We start from the raw sequence: 26,299 nt of genomic DNA on the forward strand, positions 1-26,299 counted from the left end.
AAAGAGAGAGTTAAAGTGTGAGGAGCGAGACAAAGAGAAAGAGACAGATTCAGAGAGAGATATTGAGAAAAGACAGAGAGAGAAAGTGAGACAGAGAGAGAGAGAGAGAGAGAGAAGGTCAGAGAGCCTGAGATTGAGAAAAGAGAGCAACAGTCAACGTGGGAGGAGCGAGAAGAAGAGAGAGAAAGAGAGAGAGGGGGAGAAGACAACAGAAAGAAAGAGGGAAATGAGAGAGACAGAGAGAGAATGAAGCAAAGAGAGAAATAAAGTGGGAGAAAGAAGAGACAAAGAGAGAACGAGAGGGAGTTAAAGTGGGAGGAGCAAGACAGAGAAAGAAAGAGAGCGAGAGAGAAAGAGATCAATGAACACAGAGAGAAAGAATGAAGCAAAGAAAGAGAAAGAGAGAAATAAAGTGGGAGAGAGAGAGAGATATAAAGAGAGAGAGACAGAAAGAGGGAGAATGCAAAAATCTCACAGACTGAAGATCTGAAGGTGAAAAGTGTTTTATTCACATTAGCTTCAAACAGCAGGCTCTCTTCACTCTAAGCTCCTGAAGTCGAATCCTCGTTGCTTCTATATTTGCCAGTGTTCAACTAAAATACATAAATAATGCACATCTAAGGGAAAACAGGCTATCTGGCTTCGATAAGTTAGAGTCTACACATGTCCTCGAACAGAAAATGGACTAAAATAATTGAATAAATATCCATTTAAATAAAAGTTTACTCAATCCTTCTTTTTTCTATAGTAAGAATATACCAACACTATTATTATTATTATTATTATTATTATTATTATTATAACTTCAAATCCATATATTATGTTGTGAATATTCAGGTCGTCTCCACTTCTCATAAACTATGTTACTCTGTTAGAAATATAAACTATTCTTTATGACTGTCGTATAATATAGAGTTATCTCTTTGTATGTACACCGTCATCACATTCAGCTCGATCGTTCAGTGTGGACTGCTTCAAAACGAGCTTTGGGTCTCGTGCAAAGCGGGCTCAGAAAAACAATCCTTAAACTTGAAACCAAACGCAAAAAAAAAAAACAGCAAAGAAAACAGTCATCAGTGTATGGCTTCACCTGAGGACGTCCCTCCAAATGCATTTGTTGAGTTGTTTTTTTTATCTTGTTTTTATCTGATGCTGCGTTTGTAATATTGAACATTTTGAATGTGCTATCAGGACTCTAGACTGAATCTACCCCCTCGTAGCCGGGTTAGTTGATATTTTCAGTGATGAACACGAAAGCTCTGTTCATTCTGTTGTTGTTGTTGTTGTTGTTGTTTTAAGCTTGAATCTTCTGTAGTGGTGGAGTGGCAACTGAAGCACAGTGCAGGAGGTAAGACGAGGCAACTGAATCCAGGCCTGCTTCTACAGGGGGTCCAGCGTTAGGACATGATACCAAACACCGGGTTATGGCGACAGATGCTGGGGCCGTGCTCCTCGTAGTCTTTCTTAGAGTGGCAAACTTGGAAGAACTCAGGCTGAAATGAAAACACAGGAAAAATATAACAAATACAAGAAAAAAAAGATGTTTGCAACAGTGTAAAACAATCATTACGATATGGATAGTTATGGTTCTAAAATCTAGAAAATGTAAACATCCGAATGCCTGTGGTCAAAATCGTGATTAAAATGAGTCTGCGGTTTGTCAGACTGAAGTCTGATTACCATATGGCGAGTTATATGCAAAACAGCTCATACACAACAACCTGTGTTGTTCTTTGTTTTCCCTGTTTTCATTTTCTTACATATAATGTATAAAAAATGGTGAAAACCAAATGAAGCGAAGTAAAGATGAATCAACCTGGAGCTTCATTTCAGCTGACCAGCATGGTGCACAGACTGGTAAAGTAGGCCACTAAGTCCAGAGACTCTGAACTGGAAGCAGCTCAGTTTGTGACATGGTAAATACAGCTAATACATGGATATATATACACTATATGGCCAAAAGTATGTGGACACCTAACCATCACACCTATATGAGCTTGTTGGACATCCAATTCCAAAACCATGGGCATTAATATGGCATTGACCTTCCTTTCAGAGTGTCGTTGGGACTTTGTGCCCATTCAGTCGAAAGAGCATTTGTGAGGTCAGGCACTGATGTTGCACAAAATGACCTGGCTCACAATCAATGTTCCAATTCATCCCAAAGGTTTTCACTGAGGTTGAGGAAACTCAGATTCACCCATCAGACTGTCTGATAGTAAGGCACGATTCATCACTCCAGAGAACTCCAGAGTCCTCTGGAGTGCTTTACGCCACTCCAGCTGACACTTGGCATTGTACATAGTGATCTTAGGCTTGTGTGCAGCTGCTCAGCCATAAAAACCTATGTTCATGAAGCCCTGACACACAGTTTTGGTGCTGATGTTGCTTCCAGAGGCAGTCTGGCACTCTGTAGTGAGTGATGCAATAGAGGATAAATGATTTTTCAGCACTCAGCAGCCTCTCTGTGAGTTTGTGTGGTCTACTGTTTCGTGGCTGAGCTGTTGCATCCATTTCACAATAACAGCGCTTACAGTTGACTTGCGGCAAAGGTGGCATCCTATGACAGTGTATCATAAGGAGGGAAAAAGTAAACAAAAGTGAAAGAGAACGTATGTGTCAATGTGCTTTCTATGCAGACAGATCTCATCTGGTCATACTGGAGACACATTTTATTGAGAAGTATAAATGGAATCAGCCAAAGTTTAAACACATGTTGATGCAAGGTGCAAACAGGCTCTAATTCAAACGCATTTTGGATGCATTTACACCAACATTTGTATGTGGGTGTAATGTCGATCGTATATGATGCCGATCGGATGTAATCCTGACACTCAAGATGCATGAAATAAAAAGAGTCTTTGACTGTCATGCTGTAAATATAATTACTTATTGAGAATCACTGTATTTTATCCCTTATTTTAGTGCTTCTATATACACAAATGACTGTAAATTCAATGTGACTCACCACATACAATGCATGTGTGTACGTGTGCCTATGTTTGTGTCAGCTTGAACCGTAGGTGATGGTTACCGTGGAAGCCAGCATGGATCCTCCAAACCAGACAGCATATCTCTGCATATGATGGGTGATCACCTGCACCTCCATTGGTTTGGGCTGAAAGACAGAAAAAGACATGGAACTAACACTGAAGAACGTCCTACAGCACCAAAAACACCAAATACAAGTCCAGAGAACCTGAACAGACACTGACAGAGTAAAGGTGGGTAGTAACATTAAAGTAAAATCATAATGGATATGCAGTTCAAAATGATTTTACTTCTACTCAGGTTTATTTGTGAGGAAAGTTATTCTATGTTTCATTCATTAACATTTAGTTACTAATTCTATTATTGTCTTCAATTTTATTATGTTATGAAGGTGGAGGCATCTGTACTGCTTAGCGATTGGTCAGAACTCTGACTTTTGAGTTTCAACATCTGATTTTGGACCAAAGAGTTGAAAAATGTGAAAAATAAAGTCTAACAAACTTCTGTTTATGTGCCAATAGATGCTGGACGTTTTATGCATTTTACTGCAGGGGCTGGAGTCACAAAAGCTTTTTTAAGGAAAACTTACGAAGGATCCTAAAACAAACAGAGAAGTTTATAAGAATGTTCTTAAATGCAATTCTTGTAACAAAAATGTAAGTTTTCAAATCTCCTCTTAAGAAAGTCTTAATTATTTTCATTACATCAAAGCACCTCTCTATATAGCATCCTCACCTCTTTGGTATAATCATGCATTTCTTTTAGACGGGCAACCTTTATGGAACCCAATACGGTGCTTTAATATTATATGAATATAGAAAAATTAGACATAAAGAAACCTTCTCTCTCTCAGAACACACTTTTTATTTTTATTTACAGATTTATTCCGTATTCCTTTTGAAACGTACTGATAACCGATAACCAATACTGCCATCTATGCCCCAAGTGTCAAACACAAGGCCCGTGGGCCAAGTCAGGCCTGTGAGACAGTCCTATTCAGCCCACGAAATTATCTTAATTTTCTATTCCTATTAGCCCGTTTCACCCTGAGATGCACTACAGTCCCCAGCATGCACTGCAATATAGTGTGCATTCTGACCCCCAACAACAATCTGTGGGCCAGCGGTCACACAAAAAGAAAAGATACATGGTGTCCAGTTCAGGCAAATAGGCAGTTTAAAAAAAACTATCTAAACAATTTATTTTTATTTTGAATTATTTTTGAATAAGTATTAAGTGCCTATTTTGCCGTTGCAGTTCTGGCATATTTTGAATAAACAGTGACCAGTTCGGACCATGACAAAATGTCCCACAGATTTGCTGAGATTTTTTAATATGACCCTTTAAGTAGTTGAGTTTGACACCCCTGTTCTATGCAGTGACAAAGTAGTTGGCACAATACTGCAAACGTTCTGCGACTGCCCTGCTGTCTCTAAGCTCTTGAAATAAAGGCTTCCCCGTCCTTCTTTATTGCAGCTCTCCCTTCCACACCGCAGGTTTTTCTTGCCACATTCACAGTTTATTACACCTCACTTAGACTACTCCAACAGGCTGTATTTGGGTGTCAGTGAGTCCTCAATACCTCTTTTGCAGTTAGTCCAAAATGCAGCATAGGCACGAAAAAAGGGACCACATTACTCCCATTCTGGCATCCCTACACTGGCTTCCTGTACACTATAGGATCCAGTTTAAAGTTATTCTATTTGTTTTTAATCATTAAATGGAGTGGCACCGTCCTAGATACTCTACCCTGCCTCCAGGTCCTTAAGGTCATCAAAGCAGCTGCTACTGACAGTGCCACAGTCGACCCCTGGACATTAGGTCTGTACCCTCTATTGATGCTTTTAAGTCTAGATTGAAAACCTATTTCTATCAATCAGCTTTTGTCTCTGTAAACTGATCAATGCTCTATTTTTGTTTTGTTACACGTTAGATGTTCTAAAAGTTTGGTTTAACGCTACTCTTTCTTTATTTAATGCTTTGATTTGTAATATTTCGCATATGGCAGTATATGAGAGATCATGTACCAGATTTCAGGGAGCTACAGGCAAATCTGTTGGTGTAGAGTCTAATATTATTGATCTTTTAGAGAACTTATGTCTTGCTTCTTTTTATCACTGTCATTACTGATACTGATTGCAATAGTATTACAATCATTATTACTGTGATGATATTTATGGCGCTTTTCTCGCATCTCCGACAGGAAACTTTTCCAAAAGTGGACTAGTCTCTTGTAAAATGTCTCTCAATGTTCAATTTTTATTAGGCTGAAGTCGCTTCTCATTCGCCAGCATCTTGTTTGAATTTTCCCGTTCCACCTTAAATGGTGCCTGAGGCGCCAGAATCTACCTGCTGTACCATTTAAGGTGGAACGGGAAATTTCGTACAAGAGGCTGGCAAACAAGCAGCTGATTCAGCTTTGCGACTTTTTAGTGACAGTTTTTCATTGCAGATTAAACGTATCAGGAAACCAGCTGGAGTGATTATAAGTCCGTTCGTCTCCAAATTATCAATGTTCGTCTTAAATCTTTCTCTTTGCCAGTTCGTTAGATACTAGCTAGGCGAGATTGTTGTCTGCTTTGCTAAGGTGACCAGCAGTCTGCGCGCCAACCTTCAGAGTTACAACTATTATTAAGAGAAGTCAAGAAAGAAAATGTAATTTTGAAGAATAATTTATCTCAACTTTTTCCATAAATATGTAGTTAAGGAAAAAGGAAACATGTAAGAAGACACTTTGGTGAATCCAGCCCCAGATCTTTAAGTTATTCAGGTACAGATTAGGCTACTCCACCCACCTCTACATAAAGAGAAACTCTTCTATGATGAGCATTTCTAGATAAAAGTGACTTTGTGTTATTGTATATGTTCCAACCAGGGTTGCCATCTCTCAAGAATTGGCCTTGAGACTAAAGGAACTCACCATGGCCTTCTGGGGTTTTGGAACAACCCAAAATGTGGTGAGGTCACCACCACTCCCACTCTCACTTGTTACAGTTTCAAGACTAAGACCAATCTAGCTAAACTACTTAGCAAATCTGATGAACCACAGAGGGGATCATGATGGACAGGTTAAGGAGAAGCCCTCCAGAAAGAGACCCCATTCCCTCAGAACCTCTCAGCTTGCCATCAGATGGAGCTGGCAACCCTGTTTCCAAACTGCACAGTAATAAAACCTCACTCTGGCTCTGCTCTCTTGTTTCCTTTCAAAGAGTTTTCCTGTCACTTCCACCCTCAGCGTGCTCATTAGAGATCTGGGCCCTAATTGCTCATTAGGCCTGCAAATGAAAAAGGCAGCATGTGTGAGCTGAACCAAGCTCAACAAAGCCAGTTAAAGCAAGTGTGGTGGTGCTAAAACACACTGACAGAGTATGTGAAAGGGAAAGGCACAAATACATGCTAACATGATTAAGGACAAATGGAAGGGGGTCATCTCTATGTTGCCAGGTCCTTTATTTGCTTACTGAAATTTGGAAACTGCCCCAAACTCCCCGGGTCCTGATATTTTCAAAAAACGGTTTGCATTACAAAGTTTGCATAGCTATCTAGATAGCTCATTGCGTCTAGCTTAGCTGAGGTCAAAAGCATCTCTATTTAAAAAACCTGCTTCTCACTGTCCGTTGTAAGACCTCTGATGACCTCAGGACCCTAATCTTAGACCTTAGAAACCCCTTCGTAAGCCTCTTTGTTGTACCATATCGAGATGTGATGTTTTATTTATAGAAGTAAGACGATGTACAGCCCTGAGAACACAGGCACACTCCCAGAGCCTACAGAGAGTGACACTGCAGTTAGCAAAGTTCTAGCAAACTTTTTACGATACTTTGTTGTGGGGGTGTCTGGTATAAATGGGCTGGTGGGGCTACACCCTCCTTCAGAGGCATCAATATATAGAAATCAAAATAAGATTCATTTTTTGGCATCCAATGCAATTAATAAATGAACAGAAGCTGATAATTTTTGACTTCTTTGGACTCAAGAACAACAGCAGCACCAGTAGGTCTTCAGACTGAAGAATGTGTTGTATATTGTTCTATATAGAACCTTTTTTGAAACTGTTTTTATAGATACTCTGTAAAAGATGGCTCTTCAAGGGTTCTTTAGTAAAGAAATATTGTTCTATAAAGAGCCATTAACACTGAAGGAACCCTTGCATGATTAAAGGGTTCTTTGCATCATGAAATGGTTCTTCAGATTGATGGACAACATGCTGCAAATGGTTCCATATAGAACTTTTTAAAAAAGTGTTCTATATAGCACCCAAGAGTGTTCTTCTATTGTTGCAAGCTTGACATCATAACAATAGAAGAACCTTTTTGGGTGCTATATAGAACCTTTCTCAAAAAGGTTCTATATGGAACCATCTACAGCACATTCTTAATTACTCTTTCAAGATGCAAGAACACTTTAATCATGCAAAGGGTTCTTTGAGTGTTCATGGTTCTTTATGGAACCTTTTTCTTTACTAAAGAACCCTTGAAGAACCATCCTTTTTAAGAGTGTAGCAACAAAAAGGGTTCTTCTATTGTTACAAGCTTGACATCGTAACAATAGCAGAACCTTTTTGGGTGCTATATAGAACGTTTTTCAAAAAGGTTCTATATAGAACCATCTACAGCACATTCTTAAGTACTCTTTCTCGATGCAAAGAACCCGTTAATCATGCGGAGGTTCTTTGAGTGTTCATGGTTCTTTACAGAACCATTTTCTTTACTAAAGAGCTTGAATCACCATCTTTTTTAAGAGTGCAGCACCAAAAAGGGTTCTTCTATTGTTACTTCACACTGTAACAATATGCTATATAGAACCATACACAACACATTCTCCATCAATCTGATGATTTCACCATGCAAAGGGCCATTTAAGCATGAAACGATTCTATATAGAACCATTGTCTTTACTAGAGAACCCTTGAAGGACCATCTTTTTTCCTTTGTTCTTATAAATCTAAACACTGACCTTTATTCTGCCTCCACTGAGCTCCTCGCTCAGTCTGAGTCTGGCATCAACCACGCGCTTCAGATCCCTCTGCAGCCGCCGGCCAAAGTCTCTGAACATGGTGGATCCTCCAGACAGCACTATGTTCTAACACAGGAGAAACACAGTCAGAAAAACAGTCAGTAGTGCATGCAGGGCATCACTAAACACATAGTGAGGAGTATATATATATATATAATTGTAGTTCTACAGTTACAGACTGTAGTCCATCTGTTTCTCTGATACTTTGTTAGCCCCCTTTTACCCTGTTCTTCAGTGGTCAGGACCCCCATGGACCCTCACAGAGCAGATACTATTTGGGTGGTGGATCATTCTCAGCACTGCAGTAACACTGATGTGGTGGTGGTGTGTTAGTGTGTGTTGTGCTGGTACGAGTGGATCAGACACAGCAGTGCTGCTGGAGTTTTTAAACACTGTGTCCACTCACTGTCCACTCTATTAGACACTCCTACCTTGTCAGTCCACCTTGTAGATGTAAAGTCAGAGACGATAGCTCATCTGCTGCTGCACAGTTTGTGTTGGTCATCCTCTAGTCCTTCATCAGTGGTCACAGGACGCTGCCCACAGGACACTGTTGGCTGGATATTTTTGGTTGGTGGACTATTCTCAGTCCAGCAGTGACAATGAGGTGTTTAAAAACTCCAGCAGCACTGCTGTGTCTGATCCACTCAGACCAGTGCAACACACACTAACACACCACCACCACCACATTACAGTGTTAGTGCAAAGTGCACCTATATAGTAAGTGGAGCTGATGAAATGGACAATGAGCGTAGAAACAAGGAGGTGGTCATGGCTTGATTGGTGTGTGTGTACATATATATATATATATATATATATATATATATATATATGTGTGTGTGTGTATATAAATATATATATATATATGTATATGTATATATATATGTATATATATATATATATATATATATATATGTACACACACACCAATCAAGCCATGACCACCTCCTTGTTTCTACGCTCATTGTCCATTTCATCAGCTCCAGCTTTGTACCAACAATATACATATGCTATATGGAACCCTTATCAAAAAAGTTCTGTATAGAACTATCTACAGCACTCAAGAACCCTTTCATGATCAAAAGAACCATTTAATCATGCAAAGGGTTCTTTGAATGTTCATGGTTCTATATGGTTCCATTGCCTTGAAGAACCATCTTTTTTAAAAGTGTATATAGAAATGTTTTCAAAAAAGGTTCTATATAGAACCATCTACAGCACATTCTCCATCAATCTGAAGAACCCTTTTACGATGCAAAGAACCCTTAATCATGCACAGAGTTCTCTGAGTGTTCATGATTTTATATAGAACCATCATCTTTACCACAGAACCCTTGAAGAACCATCTTTTTAAAGAGTGTACTGCATCGTACTTACATCATCCTGAATGAAGTGCCTTAGTGTAGGTTCCATCTGAAACTCAGTACTGTTTTAGAACACTAATTGTATTTGCGCTCTAAGGCATAGTGGGCGCCTGTTTCTTCCCACAGGATGTTCGCTATATATACTGCCACACATACTGGGAGGATAAAGGTAATGGACTGTCGTTAATGGTGTAGAACATGGCTGAGTGGTTTAAAATCTGAAAATAGATGGTTGTTCAACCTGCAGTCGTGAAAGTAGGACAGATAGACAATCTCACAGTGAACTATAGAGACCTAATGCTAAACTCAGGCTTGGGATCTCGCAGGCTTTAGTTTAGTCCTGCTGCACAGATCCAGTCTGGTACAAGCGTACGTAGGCCTGTAAATCAAGCTCTGCTGTACCCAATGACAAGAAGTACACTCTTAAAAAAAGATGGTTCTTCAAGGGTTCTTTAGTAAAGAAAACGATTCCATATAGACCCTCTACCACTCAAAGAACCCTTTCCATGATTAAAGCATTCTCTGCATCATGAAAGGGTTCTTCAGAATGTGCTGTAGACGGTTCTATATAAAACCTTTTTGATAAGGGTTTTATATAGCACCCCAAAAGGGTTCTTCATTTGATACGATGTCAAGCTTGTAACCATAGAAGAACCCCTTTGGGTGCTATATAGAATCCCTTCAAATAGGATCTATATAGAACCATCAACAGCACATTCTGAAGAACCTCAATAGGCATCAATATATAAAAATCAAAATAATTTATTTTTTGGGTTCCACGCTGTTTTACCTGCAGTTATTAAATGAACAGAAGCCGATTATTTTTTACTTCTTTGGAATCAAGAACAACAGCACCGCCAAAATGTTCTTCAGATTGATGAAGAACGTGGTGTAGATGGTTCTATATAGAACCTTTTAAGAAAATGTTTCTATACATGCTCTTTAAAAGATGGCTCTTCAAGGGATATGTAGTAACGGAAAACCATGAACGCTCAAAGAACCCTTTGCATGATTAAAGGTTCTGTTTTTTATCATGAAAGTGTTCTTCAGATTGATGGAGAATGTGCTATAGATGGTTCTATATAGAACCTTTTTGAAAAGGGTTCTATATAGCACCCAAAAGGGTTCTTCTATTCTTACAAGCTTGACATTGTGACAATAGAAGAACCTTTTTGGGTGCTATTTAGAACCCTTTTCAAAAACGTATATATAGAACCATCTATAGCACATTCTTAAGTACTCTTTCATGATGCAAAGAATGCTTTAATCATGCAGGGTTTTTTGAGTGTTCATGGTTCTATCTAGAACCATTTTCTTTTTACTAAAGAACACTTGAAGCTTGTAACAACAGAAGAACGTTTTTGGGTGCTGTTTAGAACCCTTTTCAAAAAGGTTCTATATAAAACCATCTACAGCACATTCTCCATCAATCTAAAGAACCCTTTCATGATGCAAAGAACCCTTTGATCACGTAAAGGGTTTGGGTTCTTTGAGTGTTCATAGTTATTAATAGAACCATTGTCTTTACTAAAGAACACTTGAAGAAGCATCTTTTTAAAAGTGTAGCACCAAAAAGGGTTCTTCTATTGTTAGAAGCTTGTAACAATAGAAGAACATTTTTGGGTGCTGTTTAGAACCTTTTCAAAAAGGTTATATATAGAACCATCTACAGCACATTCTCCATCAGTCTGAAGAACGCTGTCATGATGCAGAGAACCCTTTAATCAGGCAAAGGCTTCTTTGAGTGTTCATGGTTCTGTACAGAACCATTTTCTTTACTAAAGAACCTTTGAGGAATATAAAGAAATATACACATATTTTGCACCAGAGATTAGAAACTATGTACCTACTAATACTCCACAGGCAGTTTAACATTTGATGAATTTAGAACCCAATTTTATTTATTTTATTTATTTGAGTGTTTTTTCATGCTCTTTTCATTCTATTTTAATGGGCCCTTTATTATTCACTTATAATGTTGTTTTTTGAATCTAAATAAATAATTTTAACACAACCAATTTCAAGCCTCTCTTTATCCCTTAGAATGAAACAGGCTGTTAACACTCCTCTACAGAGAACACACTTCCACACATTTAAATGGACAATTACTGTTTATGTGCTGAATGTAACAAATTAGAGAAAAAGAAAACACAAACTGTGGCCTGTGCAAAAGTCATGGCACATTCTGTTCTGTATATTTAATTTTCTCCAATGTGTTTAATTCATAAATTTAATAAAAATGTGTCCGCTTTGTTCCCTGTAGAGGACATGTAAACTTATTTCACTTAGAAAATCAACAAAGCATGGACTGTGACCAGGGTTTTCAAACTCTTGCACACAACTGTAGGTAGATATGATGGTTTGTGTGACATCACAAAAAGAGTACAATGAAAACAGGCTGTTTAGTCTCAGTTTAGTCTCTGCAGGGGTCCTTTTATGCTTTCCTTCATATAACCATCCTCTACATGGAACATTTAATTATACACTAATGATACACTGTTGAAACTTAGTTGGTTCTAAACAGCGGTGGGGTTAGGGTTAGGATTTGGACCAGGGTTAGAGCTAGGACCAGGGTGAGGGTTGGGTTTAGTTGCTGGGTTTGGGTTTAATAGTGCTGCTGTTGTTGGCGTTGCTGTTATTGTTATTATTTGATATCAAAAGCTGATCCATCAACATGGCTCATCAGATGCTCATTGGTTCGGACACAAAATGGTTGGAATAAATGTGTCATATTATGCAAACGCCTGACTAAATACATGGAGGAGACAGAAGTGACATCTGGCATGGTAATCTCAAATTAAAAAAAAAAAAAAATTCTAAAATGGATAAATTAATGAAAATAAAAAGCTGTCCATTCTGAGTGATGGTTGTGGTCAGAATGAAGGTCATTAATTCTGAAAATGTGAATGTTCTATCATCTGTGAGTCACTTGTCATTTCATATGAACGCATTTATAATGCAGACCGTTTACAGGATGACCCCAAAACCTCTAACAAATGTCAACTTCTATTACATTTCTGGCATTAAAACACCATCTCCTCTACTGAAGAACAAAAGCAAATATATCCTTGATAAACATTTAAAAAAACAGTTGAAAGCTCTACACAATTTTGGTAAGAATAAACAAAACACTCTACCAGCCAACGGAATGGATACACCCACTCATAAATCAACATATTTATTTGTTCGTTTGTTTGTTTATGTATTTTGCTATTGTTCACATTTAAGACTAATAATGAAGACATCAAAACTATGAAGCAGGTCATATGGAATCACTCCAGCCAGAAATATTGGTCTTCTACTTAATAGGGCTATTTAGGCCCCGCCCTCCCTGGTCACAACACAATTGATTGGCTAAAATTTACGAGAACAGACATTCCATTAGTTAACTTTTCACCAGAAACACATAGTAATCAGAATAAAATAATGATTGTGACTTCAACTCTACATTTTCACTGAAATACTAAATGAAAACTAAATGAAAAATTATTATTTGAAATTTTTGTTCTGGACCAAAAATGTATACATAGGCATTTTTATTTTTCTTAGAAACAGCTTTAAATATGCCTTTAAGTCAAAATGAAAAAAGACACAGCAGTGCTGCTGGAGTTTTTAAACACCTCAGTGTCACTGCTGGACTGAGAATAGTCCACCAACCAAAAATATCCAGCCAACAGCGTCCTGTGGGCAGCGTTCTGTGACCACTGATGAAGGACTAGAGGATGACCAACACAAACTGCGCAGCAGCAGATGAGCTGTCGTCTCTGACTTTACATCTACAAAGTGGAGTGACAAGGTAGGAGTGTCTAATAGAGTGGAGAGTGAGTGGACAAAAAACTCCAGCAGCACTGCTGTGTCTGATCCACTCGCACCAGCGCAACACACACTAACACACCACCACCACGTCAGTGTCACTGCAGTGCTGAGAATGATCCACCACCCGAATAATACCTGCTCTTTAGTGGTCCTGTGGGGGTCCTGACAATTGAAGAACAGGGTAAAAGGGGGCTAACAAAGCATGCAGAGAAACAGATGGACTACAGTCTGTAACTGTAGAACTACAAAGTGCACCTATATAGTAAGTGGAGCTGATAAAATGGACAATGAGCGTAGAAACAAGGATAAGGTCATAATGCTATGCCTGATCTGTGTACAGTGCAAAAAAACTTATGAGAAATTAATAGAAAGCAGATATTTTAGAAAAGCAGTCCACCATCACTTAAACATCCGCAGTTATAAATACAGGGCCAGATAATCGGTCAAATCTAAACAACTGTCAATCTTTTTATATCAGAAAATCTGCAGAGATTGATATGATTCAGATATCTTCATGCATTCCTACTTTAAAAAGATGAAAAACTGCTGTGTCCAAACTTGTGGCTGTATAGTGTAATAGTGTATGTTTTGGTATCTTTCTACTACGACTATATACTTGGAACTACCACATAGTTTTGGGTGGCATAACGGTAATAAGGTATACCGCAGTATTTAAAAATGATGCTGTTATTTTTAAATTACAACGTGTCAAATTTCTATTCCACATCTGAACGGCCAAATAAACACACTCCACTCATTTATATCTTACAGCTTATCACTGATTGGTGATGTGGGAGCTCACTGAGGAGCAGTTTGAAGGTTTGAAATAAGTGGATTCCACTCAATCCTATTATCATAGCCAATTTGGGACCTGGAACATCTCCAGGAGGGTGAGTGACCCCAGGCTGACCTCAGCTTCATATCGACAAGTAGTGATAAAAAGGGATCTGCAGCAAATCCTTGCATCAGCAAAGGTAAGGGGTCAATCTTTTTTTAACAACGTTAAGAAGCTGTGTGGTTTAGATTAGCCGAATCTGAAGAACATCACCACCATCAGATGTGGAGGGGAAAAAAAGGGAGATGGACCGGGTCATCAAAAATCTTCACTGCAGATGAGAACCGTTTAGTTTCTCTAGCACATTACTTTGAGGCCCACCAAATCGGATTCGACAAAACATACGTCTAGGAAATGTTACCAAAATTAACATATTAATTGCAATGCTTATTTAATTGCTCGGAGAATTTTAAAAGCATCATCTTACGGCCAAATGCTCTGGACTGTCGAGATATTTCGATGCTTTTAATAAAGAAAACAAGACCACAAGTCTTTCAAAGCTTTTTCAAAGTCCAAATGTTTTTATATTGATTACACTGCCTGCCGCTCATTTCACATGCAAATCAAAGCTTACTATTTCAATGTAATAAGCTGCTTTATATTTGCACCTCTAATTATCAGTCAGCAAAATTGGATTCTGTTGAGGCATTGTTTGCTTTGTTTGCCCAGACAGTCTAAGTGCCTCTGGATTAAAACCACAGTGTGCACACAATGTATACTTGACTACAATGACGGCTGTATCTGCGATGCTGCTTGAAGTAAATGTCACATTCCTGTCGCCTTGTTCCCACAGTTGCAGCCACAGAGGAGAAGACTTGGTTGCCATCCAAACGAAAGTTAAGTCATTAGCATTACAGAAACTGGAGATACTGAATGAATTTAGAGTCAATGAGTGAAACCAGGGCAACTGTAATATCCTGCTAGGCTGAATGACGTGACAATCAGCAATAATTCACCTGTTGATTATGATTCTAAAGAAATATTTAACTTGTTTCTGAAGTTTCTCCACAAGGGGGAGCTGTTAGCACATGACGCATTTATGTGTGTCGTTTAAAGAGAAGAAACAGCCATGAACCCACACCAGCAGGAGCTCACAAGTGCATGTGATTGCAGCTTTCAGAATGTGAAGTTTATTACCAAAAGATGTTGAGTTACTCGATATTATATTATCTAACGTGATTTCATTAAACATTTTCAATAAATCAGATAATGCTAAAGAATCTTATATGCTAGCAGATCTAGGTCTAACCTGCAGTGGACATCAGTGTGGGGCTGGGTCTTGATTTTTTCACAAGAAAATATTGTGCTAATAATTTTTAGATATCGCCTAGACCAGGGGTCAGCAACATGCGGCTCTTTTACTGCCCTGTTGTGGCTCCACAGCAGAATTAGATTTGTAGGTACAAATAAAATAAAATAATCCTCCTTTGCAGTAAAATAAAGCTCTGCTGATCGTTCAACACAGTTTAACAATGAATGGTTTTAAATGCTGGAGTTAATGTAGAACTGCTAATTCACCCTTTAACCTTGAAGATTTTCACACAGACTGCTAGTCATCATAGCAACGTAGATGACAATCCCGTCTAGCTAGTAGCGACAAAAAGGCAAATAGAAAGATTTAAGACGAACATCCATAATCTGGAGATGAATGGACTTATTTGCATTTATAATCACTCCAGGGGGTTCTGATATGTTTAATCTGCAACGAGAAACTGTCAAAAACTAAAAAGTCGCAAAGCTGAAGCCGCTTCTCGTTCGCCAGCTTCTTATTCAAATTTTCCATTCCACCTTAAATTGTGCAGCAGTTGCACTCTGGCACCTCAGGCACCATTTAAGGTGGTAAAGGAAAATTAGAACAAGAAGCTGGAGAATGAGAAGGGACTTCAGCCTCGTAAAACAGTCGAACGTTGAGAGACATTTTACAACAAAATGTTCTACTTTTATGGAAAGGTTTCCTGCTGGAGATGTGAGAAAAGCAGCTATATCTGAGCTAAAGCTTAAAGCAGAGCATAGTAAGTCTGTGTTTTCATTTATATTTTATTTTTTAGCCTTTACTAGGAAATCAGCACATTCTTAGACATATTCACAGCCAAAATGGTAAAATGGACATAAAGGTGGTTTGATTTTTGTTGAAAGGACAAAATGGCTCTACTAAACATTTTTGGGTACCGACCCCTGGCCTAAACAAATGTCCTGCACTAAAATAATTAATCTGATTATCCCAACTCAGTCAAGGATTTAAGACATAGCTTATGTGGAACACTGGAACCAGTCTGTGAGCTTGCTTCACATTTTGTCAACGTTACAGATAACCTCCTTGAAAAGTCAGAAGGCAGAACAGATACTGGCAAATGATAAATAGTTAAAGAAAGTTCATTCTGTCTATTATTCACAGTATGTAGGCCAGACTGGCACACTAGCAGTACAGAAGATAGAACCTGTGTTATGTATTTGTTGGTATGTACTGGCAGATAGGCGCAGTAAACATACATGAAAAATTGAACATACTAGATTTAAACTGCATTGTGGAAGTGCTGTAAGTCAACCTAAACGTGTACAAAACAGCTCAGCAGTGAGCTTTCACCCACGGCCTTGGGCTATCATTCAAGCCATTTGCAGGCAATAGGTGTGCTCTCCACTGAGAGGGTAGAAGAGAGCTTGGTGGATGAACACTGACCCCTAGTTGTCAAATCAAAAAGGAACAAACTGGCAAAACAAAGTTCACTTCAGCAGTGTTTGCTCCTTTTAAGCCTCCATGACTTAGAGCAACTTAGCAGGACAAGCCTAAATTAGCATTACAAAAGCAGAGCAGTAGAGGTGATCGCAGTGATGCAGCTTTTAGCAAGTTTTACAGCTGCTAATCAGCAGTGACAAGACCAAGAGCTTCTCTTTTAAGAAGCCAGTGGAACAGTGGGGGTTCTCCACAGAGGCTAAAACAATACAAAATGCTAACGTCGCTAATAATGAATGGAAGCCAGCAGCAGCAGCTAGCAAATGTCAATCATGCTAACTGGACCTGCCAGGTCTCATTCAAGGTCAGCCACATTAAACAGACTGTGAAAAAAGTATTCCTTTAATAATTTCCAGGAGGAGGCAGCCTGTATTACATATATATATATATATATATATATATATATAATTACAGGCAGGCTGTTCCTTGGGAAGAGGTAATAATGAACAAAGTCAATAAGTGCCAGTTAGCATTATGCAAATGCCAATCATGCTAACTAGCCCTACTAGCTTTTTTTCAAGGTCAGCCACCCAACAAAGGCTGGCCAACATTTCTTATTACTGTAAATAAATAAATAAATACTGGGAAGATTATACATAATTACAGTCAAATACAAAATTTTGGCACCCCTGGTCAAACTACTTGTTGATTTTCATCAATGATATCAGTGATGAAGTTGTGTCTCGAATGTGCAGCATGAAAAATAGATTCCTACTTCTATCATCCACCAAAGAAGTGAAGGTCTTCTTCTGGAAGAACAGTCTGATAGACACCACTACAAAATGTATAGCTTGTACACAAAGGATAGCAGCTTCTTCTTTTTTTTAAATAATTTTTCCCAATTTTTCTTCAAATACACTAGGCATCGTTTAATATTCACAACATATACACTCCTATGCAAAAAGTTTCAGCGCTTCTTGCGTGCTGGCATGTTTTGTTGATGTTCTAAGTGAAAATAAGTTAACACGCCCTCTATAGAGAATACAATTCTGCACAATTTTAATTAAAAGTTGCTGTGTATTTGCTGAATTTAACATATTGAATAAAAAACATACCATGGCCTGTGTACAAGGAATGGCACATTTTATTTTGTTTTTCCTTGTATGTTAAATTCTGCAGATAAATAGAAATTCTACACTAAAATTTGCAAAAAATGTTGATAAAATGTTAAATGTTAAAATTAAATTTGCAGAAAAACACCATAAGTTAAGTGGGGCTGTGTTAACTTATTTTCACTTAGAAAATCAACAAAACATCATTTGACATCATTTCAATTTTTGCATATAACTGCATATATACATATATATAACATATATACGTGAAATTGACAGACCTTGTAAAGAGGTCTTCTCACATCTATTGGACAATTCTGAATGACCTCATCCACAACATCCGAAATGGGCTGCATGAAGTCAGGGTTGGCAAACTGAAAAATAAACAAATATTGAAATGAATACATCCATTATTCAGTACACATTACACTAGAGTTCACCATCAAGTTCAAGGTACATGTACAGTACAAATGCTTTAATGTCCAGATTTGGAATCTAACTGCCTCTATATTAACTTTTACATTGTTGACTGTGTGGCTTGTGACAATACATGAAAAGAAAGCCCTCTCTACTCCTGCTATTGCAGAAAAGAAAGCAATTTTCCCAGCTCATGAACTGCTGGGAGCCTTCTCATAACCACATTTCACTATATATTCATTTTTTGCATTTCATTGCATTATAATGGAAAAAAAGTCTACCCAGTGCACCTTTACAGTGCAAAAGAATTCGCTCTTACCTCAGGATGGAAGAATATCTCAGGTCCAAGAAAGCGTTCATATCCAACGTCTATGTGAAACTCGTTTTTGCTTATGGCGTTGATGCCTTTGTACTTCTTTATCCATTTTCCCGGGTCCATGTCATACTTAGTGAACTCCTTCACAATGTCTGGGCAGATGTAGCAGTACCGCTCCTACAAAAACAAGAACATACACATAAAATGGAATCTGAACACTGTACTAAAGAGGAACAGGAACCATGAACCAACAAGTAAACATCTGTTTGACCAGTGCTATCAGTTAAAAAATGGAATTATGCTAATTTCATTGTATTTCATTTCCCATAGACAACAGTTCCTATTTGAATAGGCGGGTTTATCGAGATTAAGTTACCCTTTATTAATCCCACAACGGGGAAATTCACCTCCGTATTTAACCCATCTGTGCGGTGAAACACCCACATACACAGTAGTGAAAGGACACACACTAGGGGGCAGAGGGCAGCCCTATCCACAGCACCCAGGGAGCTGTTGGAGGTTAGGTGACTTGCTTAAGGGCACCTCAGTCCCATACTGTCAGCTCAGGGGATTAAACCGGCAACCTTCCGGTCACAGGGCTGGTTCCCTAATCTCCAGCCCACGGCTGCCCCCAAACAAAATAACCCAACATTTGGATTTGTGTTAATGCTTGGAGAAAACAAACAAACCCTCGACGCCTGTTGTTAACCATTGAGCATGATGGTGGAGTCATAATGTTATGTTATAAATGATGGTCGTCTCATGGGAGTCATTGGGTTCAGTGAGTGTTCTGCATGGTGCTACAGTGGCTGATGAATTTTAGTGAATATCATTGCCTCATGGAGTTTTTATGAGACTCCATGAGCAGTGCTAAACCAATTCAAGTGGGTTTCTGAAGGCGGTAATGAAGCGAGTGAGTTTGTAAACACAGTGATGAAGTTAAATTCCTTGTATATGCAGAAAGAAAAATAGATTTCTACCTCCATCATCCACCAAAGTGGAGGCTTTTCATCTTCTTGAAGAACGGTCTGGTGCTAGACTAGTCATTTTTTTATATTAACTACATATACAGTTGTATGCAAAAGTTTGTGCGCCCCAATCAAATGGTTTTTTTTTTGCTTTTCTAAGTGAAAATAAGTGACACATCCTCTACAGAGAACACACGTCTGCACATTTTAATGGTAACACTTTATTGTGTTACTTTATTGTATAGTGTTTTATTGAGTGGGATGATTAATAAACTCTTAACAGATTATCAGTACCACATCAACATATCAGTGAAGTATCAGTAGTGAAGCGTCTGAATACACTGAAGTAAATATATAAATATATTAGTAAATATTGTAGATGTTCTGTTGGTTCATTACTTACATTAAGTAGATGTGTTGTTAATATGTTACTACAGTTATGCAAAACATAACCTTACCAAACTTACCCAACACCTAACACTCACCCTGGCCTTAATCCTAACCCTAACCTTAACCACCACCCAAAACCTAATTCTAACCCTAACACTGGCCCTAATTCTAACCCTAACCTTAACCTCCACCCAAAACCTAATCCTAACCCTCATATGTTATTGAAATGTTACTGAGAGTCTGTTGAGTGTTTGTTTCATGTAAAAGGAAACACTCAAAATAAAGTGTCACCTTAATGTTTATTTACTGAATTTAACATATTGGAAAAAAAAAATCAGAAAGCGTGACCTGTGCAAAAGTTATGGCACATTTTATATTTTATGTTTTTTTCCTAGTACGTTAATCTCATCAGATAACATTTGCAGAAAGATGTCATATTTAGGTTTTCTGTAGAGGATGTGTTAACTTATTTTAACTTAGAAAAATCATCATCATCATCATCATCATCATCATGAACCGCTTAATCCAGATAGGGTTGCAGTAGCAGTTGTGAGAACAGAGAATCCCAGACGACCCTGTCCCCCACAGCTTTCTCCAGCTCATTCTGGGGACCCCCAGCCACTCCCAGTCCAACTTATAAATATAATAAATTTATAAATATAATAACTTATAGATCTAATCTCTTCAGCAGGTCCTAGGACAACCCCGGGGTCTTGTCCCAGCAGGCTATGCCTGGTAAACCCTAACCAGGAGGCGTCCAGGGGGCATCCGGATCAGATGCCCAAACCACCTCAAATGGCTCCTCTCACTTTGGAGGAGTAGCGGCTCTACTCCGAGCTCCTCCCAGATGACCGAGCTCCTCACCCTGTCAAGTAGAGTGTAGCCGCCACCCTGCGAAGAAAACTCATTTCTGTCGCTTGTATTTGAGATCTCATTCTTTCGGTCATTACCCACAGCTTATGACCATAGGTGAGGGTCAGGATGTAGACTGACCGGTAAACAGAGAGCTTTGCCCTCTTCACCACTACAGTCCGGTACAGTGACCACATTACTGTGGCCGCCTGTCCCAGCCTACGGCTGATCTCACGATCCCTCTTCCCATCACTCGTGAACAAGACCCCGAGATACTTAAACTCCTCCACCTGGGGAAGGTACCTTACCCCTACCTGGAGTGGGCATGCCATCCTCTTCCGGGCTAGGACCATTGACTCAGACTTGGAGGTGCTGATCCACATACCAACCGTTTGTATACAGCTGTATATTTCTGACTGGAGTAATTTCATATAAACTGTTCATAGTTTTCATGTGCTTGTTATTGTTCTAAATTGTAGGGAAATTATAAAACTAAACAAAATCCTAAAAAAGTAGGAGTGCCCAAACTTTTGACTGGCAGTGTACCTTCAGAGCAATGTTGATGAAATAGTTTACCTGGGTTCTACACATCATCAGGTTACATAAAACCACTGTTTCTTATCTGATTACCCAACCAGCACATAAACGCCAGCGCAAAAAGGCGAGCAGCAATATTATTAACACAGCACAGAGCTATCTGAATCCTGTCAGCACATTCTGAAGCTGACATCTGCAGCCAGCAAAACGCAGCTCTGTAATCTCATTTCACTGATACAATCACAGCACACTGAGAGCATACAAAGAGAAGAGATGATAATGGGTGTGGGTGTTTGGGGTACTTATCATATGCAAGGAAATGAGGCTGTGGCGAGGAGAAAAACAGACAAAGATAGAGAGGCAGAAAAAGAATGGGGAACATTCTGCATGCGTTACTCACCTTGACTGCCTTTGCCGTCTCCAGCGATTGTTCGGGAGGAATCCCGACCTCTCTCTCCCTGAGGAGCTGCTGAATGAAGTAGGTGATGTCTCGGCCCGCTATAGGGATGTGTTTTATACAGCTCCCAATTACATACCCCTCTGCCTAAGGGACAAAACGGAAAAACACAATAAGCACACCATTAAACCGACCATTTTACACGGCTTCCTCTCGCCCCAAATGCAATCCATCAGTTAAGACGTGTGTGGAGTTGTTCAGTAATCTCTAATAGACCTGCCTATATGGTTTCTGACACTGTATGACACACTGCTATCTATGAAAATGGATAAAAGTAAATCAGCATAGCTAAAAGCAGTAGTAGCAGCCATCTTGAAGGCTGAACTTTCCACATAATTTTGTCCGTACAATGTACATTTGGGGTGAGAGGGTCTTTCCTCTACTTAACTATTCCTTTAAAAAGAGTGTAGAATTGTATTTATTACTAAATATACAGCAATGTGTAAAAGTCAGACACCTCGCTTCACATCTACCATTTCCAGTCAAAACGGCCATTAAGAAAATATATTTAACAAATCACAAAGAAGCCTCAACAACTAAACTTAATATCAAATGTCCCAGTATGTATTATGTCCCCTCCTTGCCTTTATTACAGCTTCCATTCTTTTCAGGAGACTCACTTTCAGTTCCTCAAAGAATCTGCAGACACAACTCCAAAGTTCAGTCTTAGAAGTTGGTTACATTTTCTGAAGTACTCAAACACATTCAGTGGTGTTGAGGTCTGGACTCTGGGGTGGTCAGTCCATTGTTCAGCTTCTTTGTTTGATGTGTCCGTCTCCTTTTCTCAGTGAGGTTCTTCTTGATCAGCTACACATCCTTTCAGACCCAGAGCGCTGAGTCGTCTTCTCACAGTGGAAGGATGGACAGAAACACCTGTGGATGTTTTCAGATCTGAAGCAGCTTGATTTTCTCCTCTCTCTCAGAGATGAAAGCTTTAAGTGCTGTTTATCTGATGGGGGCAGTGTTGGTGTCTACCAGGTCTTCCAGGTGGTTGTTAGGAGCCTCATTTTCTCTGTAGTTCCTGTTTTGGATTATGAAGTGGATTTTCGTATATCTAATTTCCTCAGAAATATTTCCTGGAAAAAGTGGTTTGTACTTAATTACCGTTTCAACCAGAAATTGAACAAATGAAGGGTGATCTCTGACTTTTGCACAGTACTGTACATTGGAATTCAGGCACAAAGACACAGTGAAACTATGGACCTTTACACTACTGGGGAGAAGAATGTTTCAAATAATATGTACCAACAATGTACATACAGATTCAAAACAACAGGAATGGAAGAACTTTGCCCATCTGCTACAACTGGGGACCATTAAATCTGCTAAAACAGCTTTTCTAACAGGATGAGGAGGATCTAGCCTTACATGTGTTTCCTCAAAGTGCTGCCCAGTAACCAGTGGCACTGCAGATAGCAGGGCGTTTACTGAAACTGTCCCATTCCTTTGAGCTCTGATGGACATATTATGACATGTTAAACTGGTAAAGGGTGGAAAGCTCATCTTTTGCTGTATTAAGTGAAGAAAATAAATAAAAATGCTAAAAGCTGTAATAAAGAACAGAACAATGTAAATGAAATTATGATAACTGGCCCCACTGGCGTTTAACTGTCAGTCATGTTTTGAATATTCCTTTAATAGCAGAGTACATATAACAGAGATGTTCAGCTGCTTCAAGAGAGTCCGAGTTGAGTCTTGAGTATCTGGGGTACAAGTCTCTTGTGCAGAGCTTTAGTTTAGTCCTCTTATCAGCTGCAGGCATTGTACAAAAGTAAACTCCTACTAAAAACCTCTCAGGTACGACAGCTTTATGAGGCTTTTACTATAGAAAAAGCTCCAGTCTGAAGGACAGAACTGTATGGAGGACCAGAAAAATAAATGAAATTAAAAATAAATGACTTAGTACATTAATATATGAAGCAGAATTGCAAAGAATAATGATGACAAATCTACAAATAAATAAATACACATAACAATTAATATATTAATAAATAAAATCTTACATAAATTAATATGTCTGCGTTTATTTAGGTCTATTTCATAATTTCCCCTTCTCACTAATGTTTGTATTTATTTTTTTTATTATTTAAATGTTTCTTTAATAACATTTTTTCTGTTTTTCTATTAATTTATTTTATTAATTTATTTCCATAACTATTCATTTCTATATTTATTTATTTCTCCATTTATTTCTGCATTTCCTTGTCCTTATGCTAATAAAGGGGCTGTCAGTCAATGATGTCACTGCGTCTTAATATTCCTATTGGTTGATCGATGTCAGATTCTGTAGATCGACTGTTCATGTCTTGCTCTCTCAGTGGTAACTAAGGACAAGACAGTACAGTAACGGCTGTTTACAGGCAGCAGACAGTCAGAGATCTGAGAGTCTCGGCTGATCTGGCTGAAAATGCAGGTGCGGATTGTTTACTCATTCATATGGAGGCTGTGGGGACAGTTTGATCCATTTAGCTGCCTCTGCTGATACAGAGGTCGACCAGTAGTGTTCAGAGCTTTGGAGGAGGAGATTCATCGTCTTCTTCTGTAAAATTCAGATCACACCCAGATATTTGGACGCCCGTCTCACATACGGCCTGTGGAAGCCAAAGTTATTTATCGGCAGGTTTGTCTGTTCGTGACACTGCAGTTCTTTATGGAGTTTAATGCGAAACAGTTTAATCAGCTCTTCTCCTCCTGGTCTTGATTGCTAAGCCTGAACGTGAAAAACACGCCCCCTCATTATCATATCAACGAAGAAATACAGAAATAAATGAACGAGTTAATGAAAAAATAAATAAATGAATGAATACATGAATCAATGAATAAAGAACAACTATTAAAACTATAGATGTGGAAAAATATATATAAATGGCATTAATAAAACAATAAGTAATACAGAAATAAATGAATTGAGAAATATATAACTGCAGAAAAAGGAAATATGTGTATAATTACAATCACAATAAGCAATATATACTTTATTTAGTTTTTTTTTTTATTGATTAATTTACTGAGCCATTTATTTTTTAATTTTATTTATTTTTCAATTTGGCAAATCTGGTCCTCCGTAGAACTGAAGTGCACACAGTAAATGCAGTGTTTATATTAAAGAGGCAAAACAACTTCAAGGTTAGCCTGTAGTTTGAGTAGCATGTATGCTAGCTGCAGACTAACCCTGAAGTTGTTTAGCCTCTTTCCTTTACTTAATAGCTAATCCAGTTGACGTTTTAGAAAGTTTCAAAGCAATATTACGTGTAACTTAATAAAACTTCAGCTAGATTGCCCAACAACTTACATGAGCTAGTGAGCTATCTAGCATATTTGCAATCCAAACTACATGCTAGCCAAACGTTTTGAATAGTTTTGCCTCTTTCCTCAAAACGCTACACTTACTGCAGGCAGGGCTTTGTTCTGTCCTTCAGACTGACAGTTTTTCTAGAATGAAAGTCTCGATATTTGAAGTCATATTGATCGCGACGCTGCTGTGAGCTGTAGGAGAACAGCACTGCAGTAATGGCTGCACATAATGGGCCTCTTCACCAAGCGTTCTTAAGAAGAAGTTTCAGTAACACTTTACTGTAGGGTGCTGTTCATAAGGCTACATGATACCTACATAGGCTCGTCATGACAACTGACATAACCCTACATAAATGTTTGTAAATGCTTATTCCAACAGGCATTATCTGTCATAAAGACTACTTTAGCTGACTTTGATCAAAATTAGCAAATGTAACCTTTAAAGCAAATTACACCTATTGGAGTAAGCATTTATAAACATGTATGTAGGGTTAGGTCAGTTGTCATGACCAGATTATGTAGGTGTCATAAAGCCTTATGACCAGTTCCCTACAGTAAAGTGTTACCGAAATTTCTTCTTCGGATTTGTTCTTAGGTAAGAACGAAATCTAAGCACGCTCAAGAGCACAAAGGTGTGAACAGTTCTGCGGTTTGACTACTTTTCATTTGACTTACTAAGTCAAAATAAGGAGTTATAGACACGCCTAAATAAGGAACTCTGGGACTAAAACTCTTTTCTCCATGGTAAAATGAATGGTGTTCATGCCTTGTTGTAAACAAAAATGTCCCAACACTGATCAGGTTGATTAGTTGATAAGGTTGATGAGTTGATGGGGTTGGTAAGTCTTTGAGTCTGAGTCAAGTCGTGAGTGAGTTAAGGATGAGTTCAAGACGAGTCGGGAGTCAGTCAACAACATCTCTGGCATAAACAACTTGTGTTTAAAGCAATACTCCAGCGTTTTTCAGTCTAATCACATCTGTATTGTCGATTACCTCTGACAGTGTTTTCCTGTACATAGAAAATAAGAGAAAACTCATAACATTCAATAGAAACTATTACAGCAACTGCCCACTGGCTTCTATTTAAGCAATAGAACGTGAGAGGGAGTGTGTTATCGCGAAATAACATCACGGCTGTGATTTGTTCGTAGATCATCACTGATGTTATTGGCGATAACACACGACCTCGAGTGGTCTATTGCTTTTATACAACAGTTAAATAAATAAAGTAAGAAATAAATAAACTGGGCCATTTAATATGTT

General features: G+C 38.5%; 1 protein-coding gene across 1 annotated transcript in view; it reads right to left on the reverse strand.

Annotated features, from left to right (window-relative positions):
* Positions 1–487: 487 nt before the first annotated feature.
* The window catches only part of actr3b (actin related protein 3B), a 47,385-nt gene continuing 21,573 nt past the window's right edge, over positions 488–26,299 (reverse strand). Inside the window, exons 7-12 of the mRNA XM_036581767.1 lie at positions 21,686–21,829; positions 18,542–18,715; positions 18,087–18,179; positions 7,948–8,073; positions 3,035–3,118; positions 488–1,493 (exon numbers count right to left, since the gene is read on the reverse strand). Coding sequence (XP_036437660.1) covers positions 1,398–1,493; positions 3,035–3,118; positions 7,948–8,073; positions 18,087–18,179; positions 18,542–18,715; positions 21,686–21,829 — 717 coding nt within the window. The 3' untranslated portion in view covers positions 488–1,397. The remainder of the gene's footprint in view (positions 1,494–3,034; positions 3,119–7,947; positions 8,074–18,086; positions 18,180–18,541; positions 18,716–21,685; positions 21,830–26,299) is intronic.

This window comes from Colossoma macropomum, unplaced genomic scaffold (assembly GCF_904425465.1).
Source record: "Colossoma macropomum unplaced genomic scaffold, Colossoma_macropomum, whole genome shotgun sequence".
In the NCBI taxonomy this organism is placed as follows: Eukaryota; Metazoa; Chordata; class Actinopteri; order Characiformes; family Serrasalmidae; genus Colossoma; species Colossoma macropomum.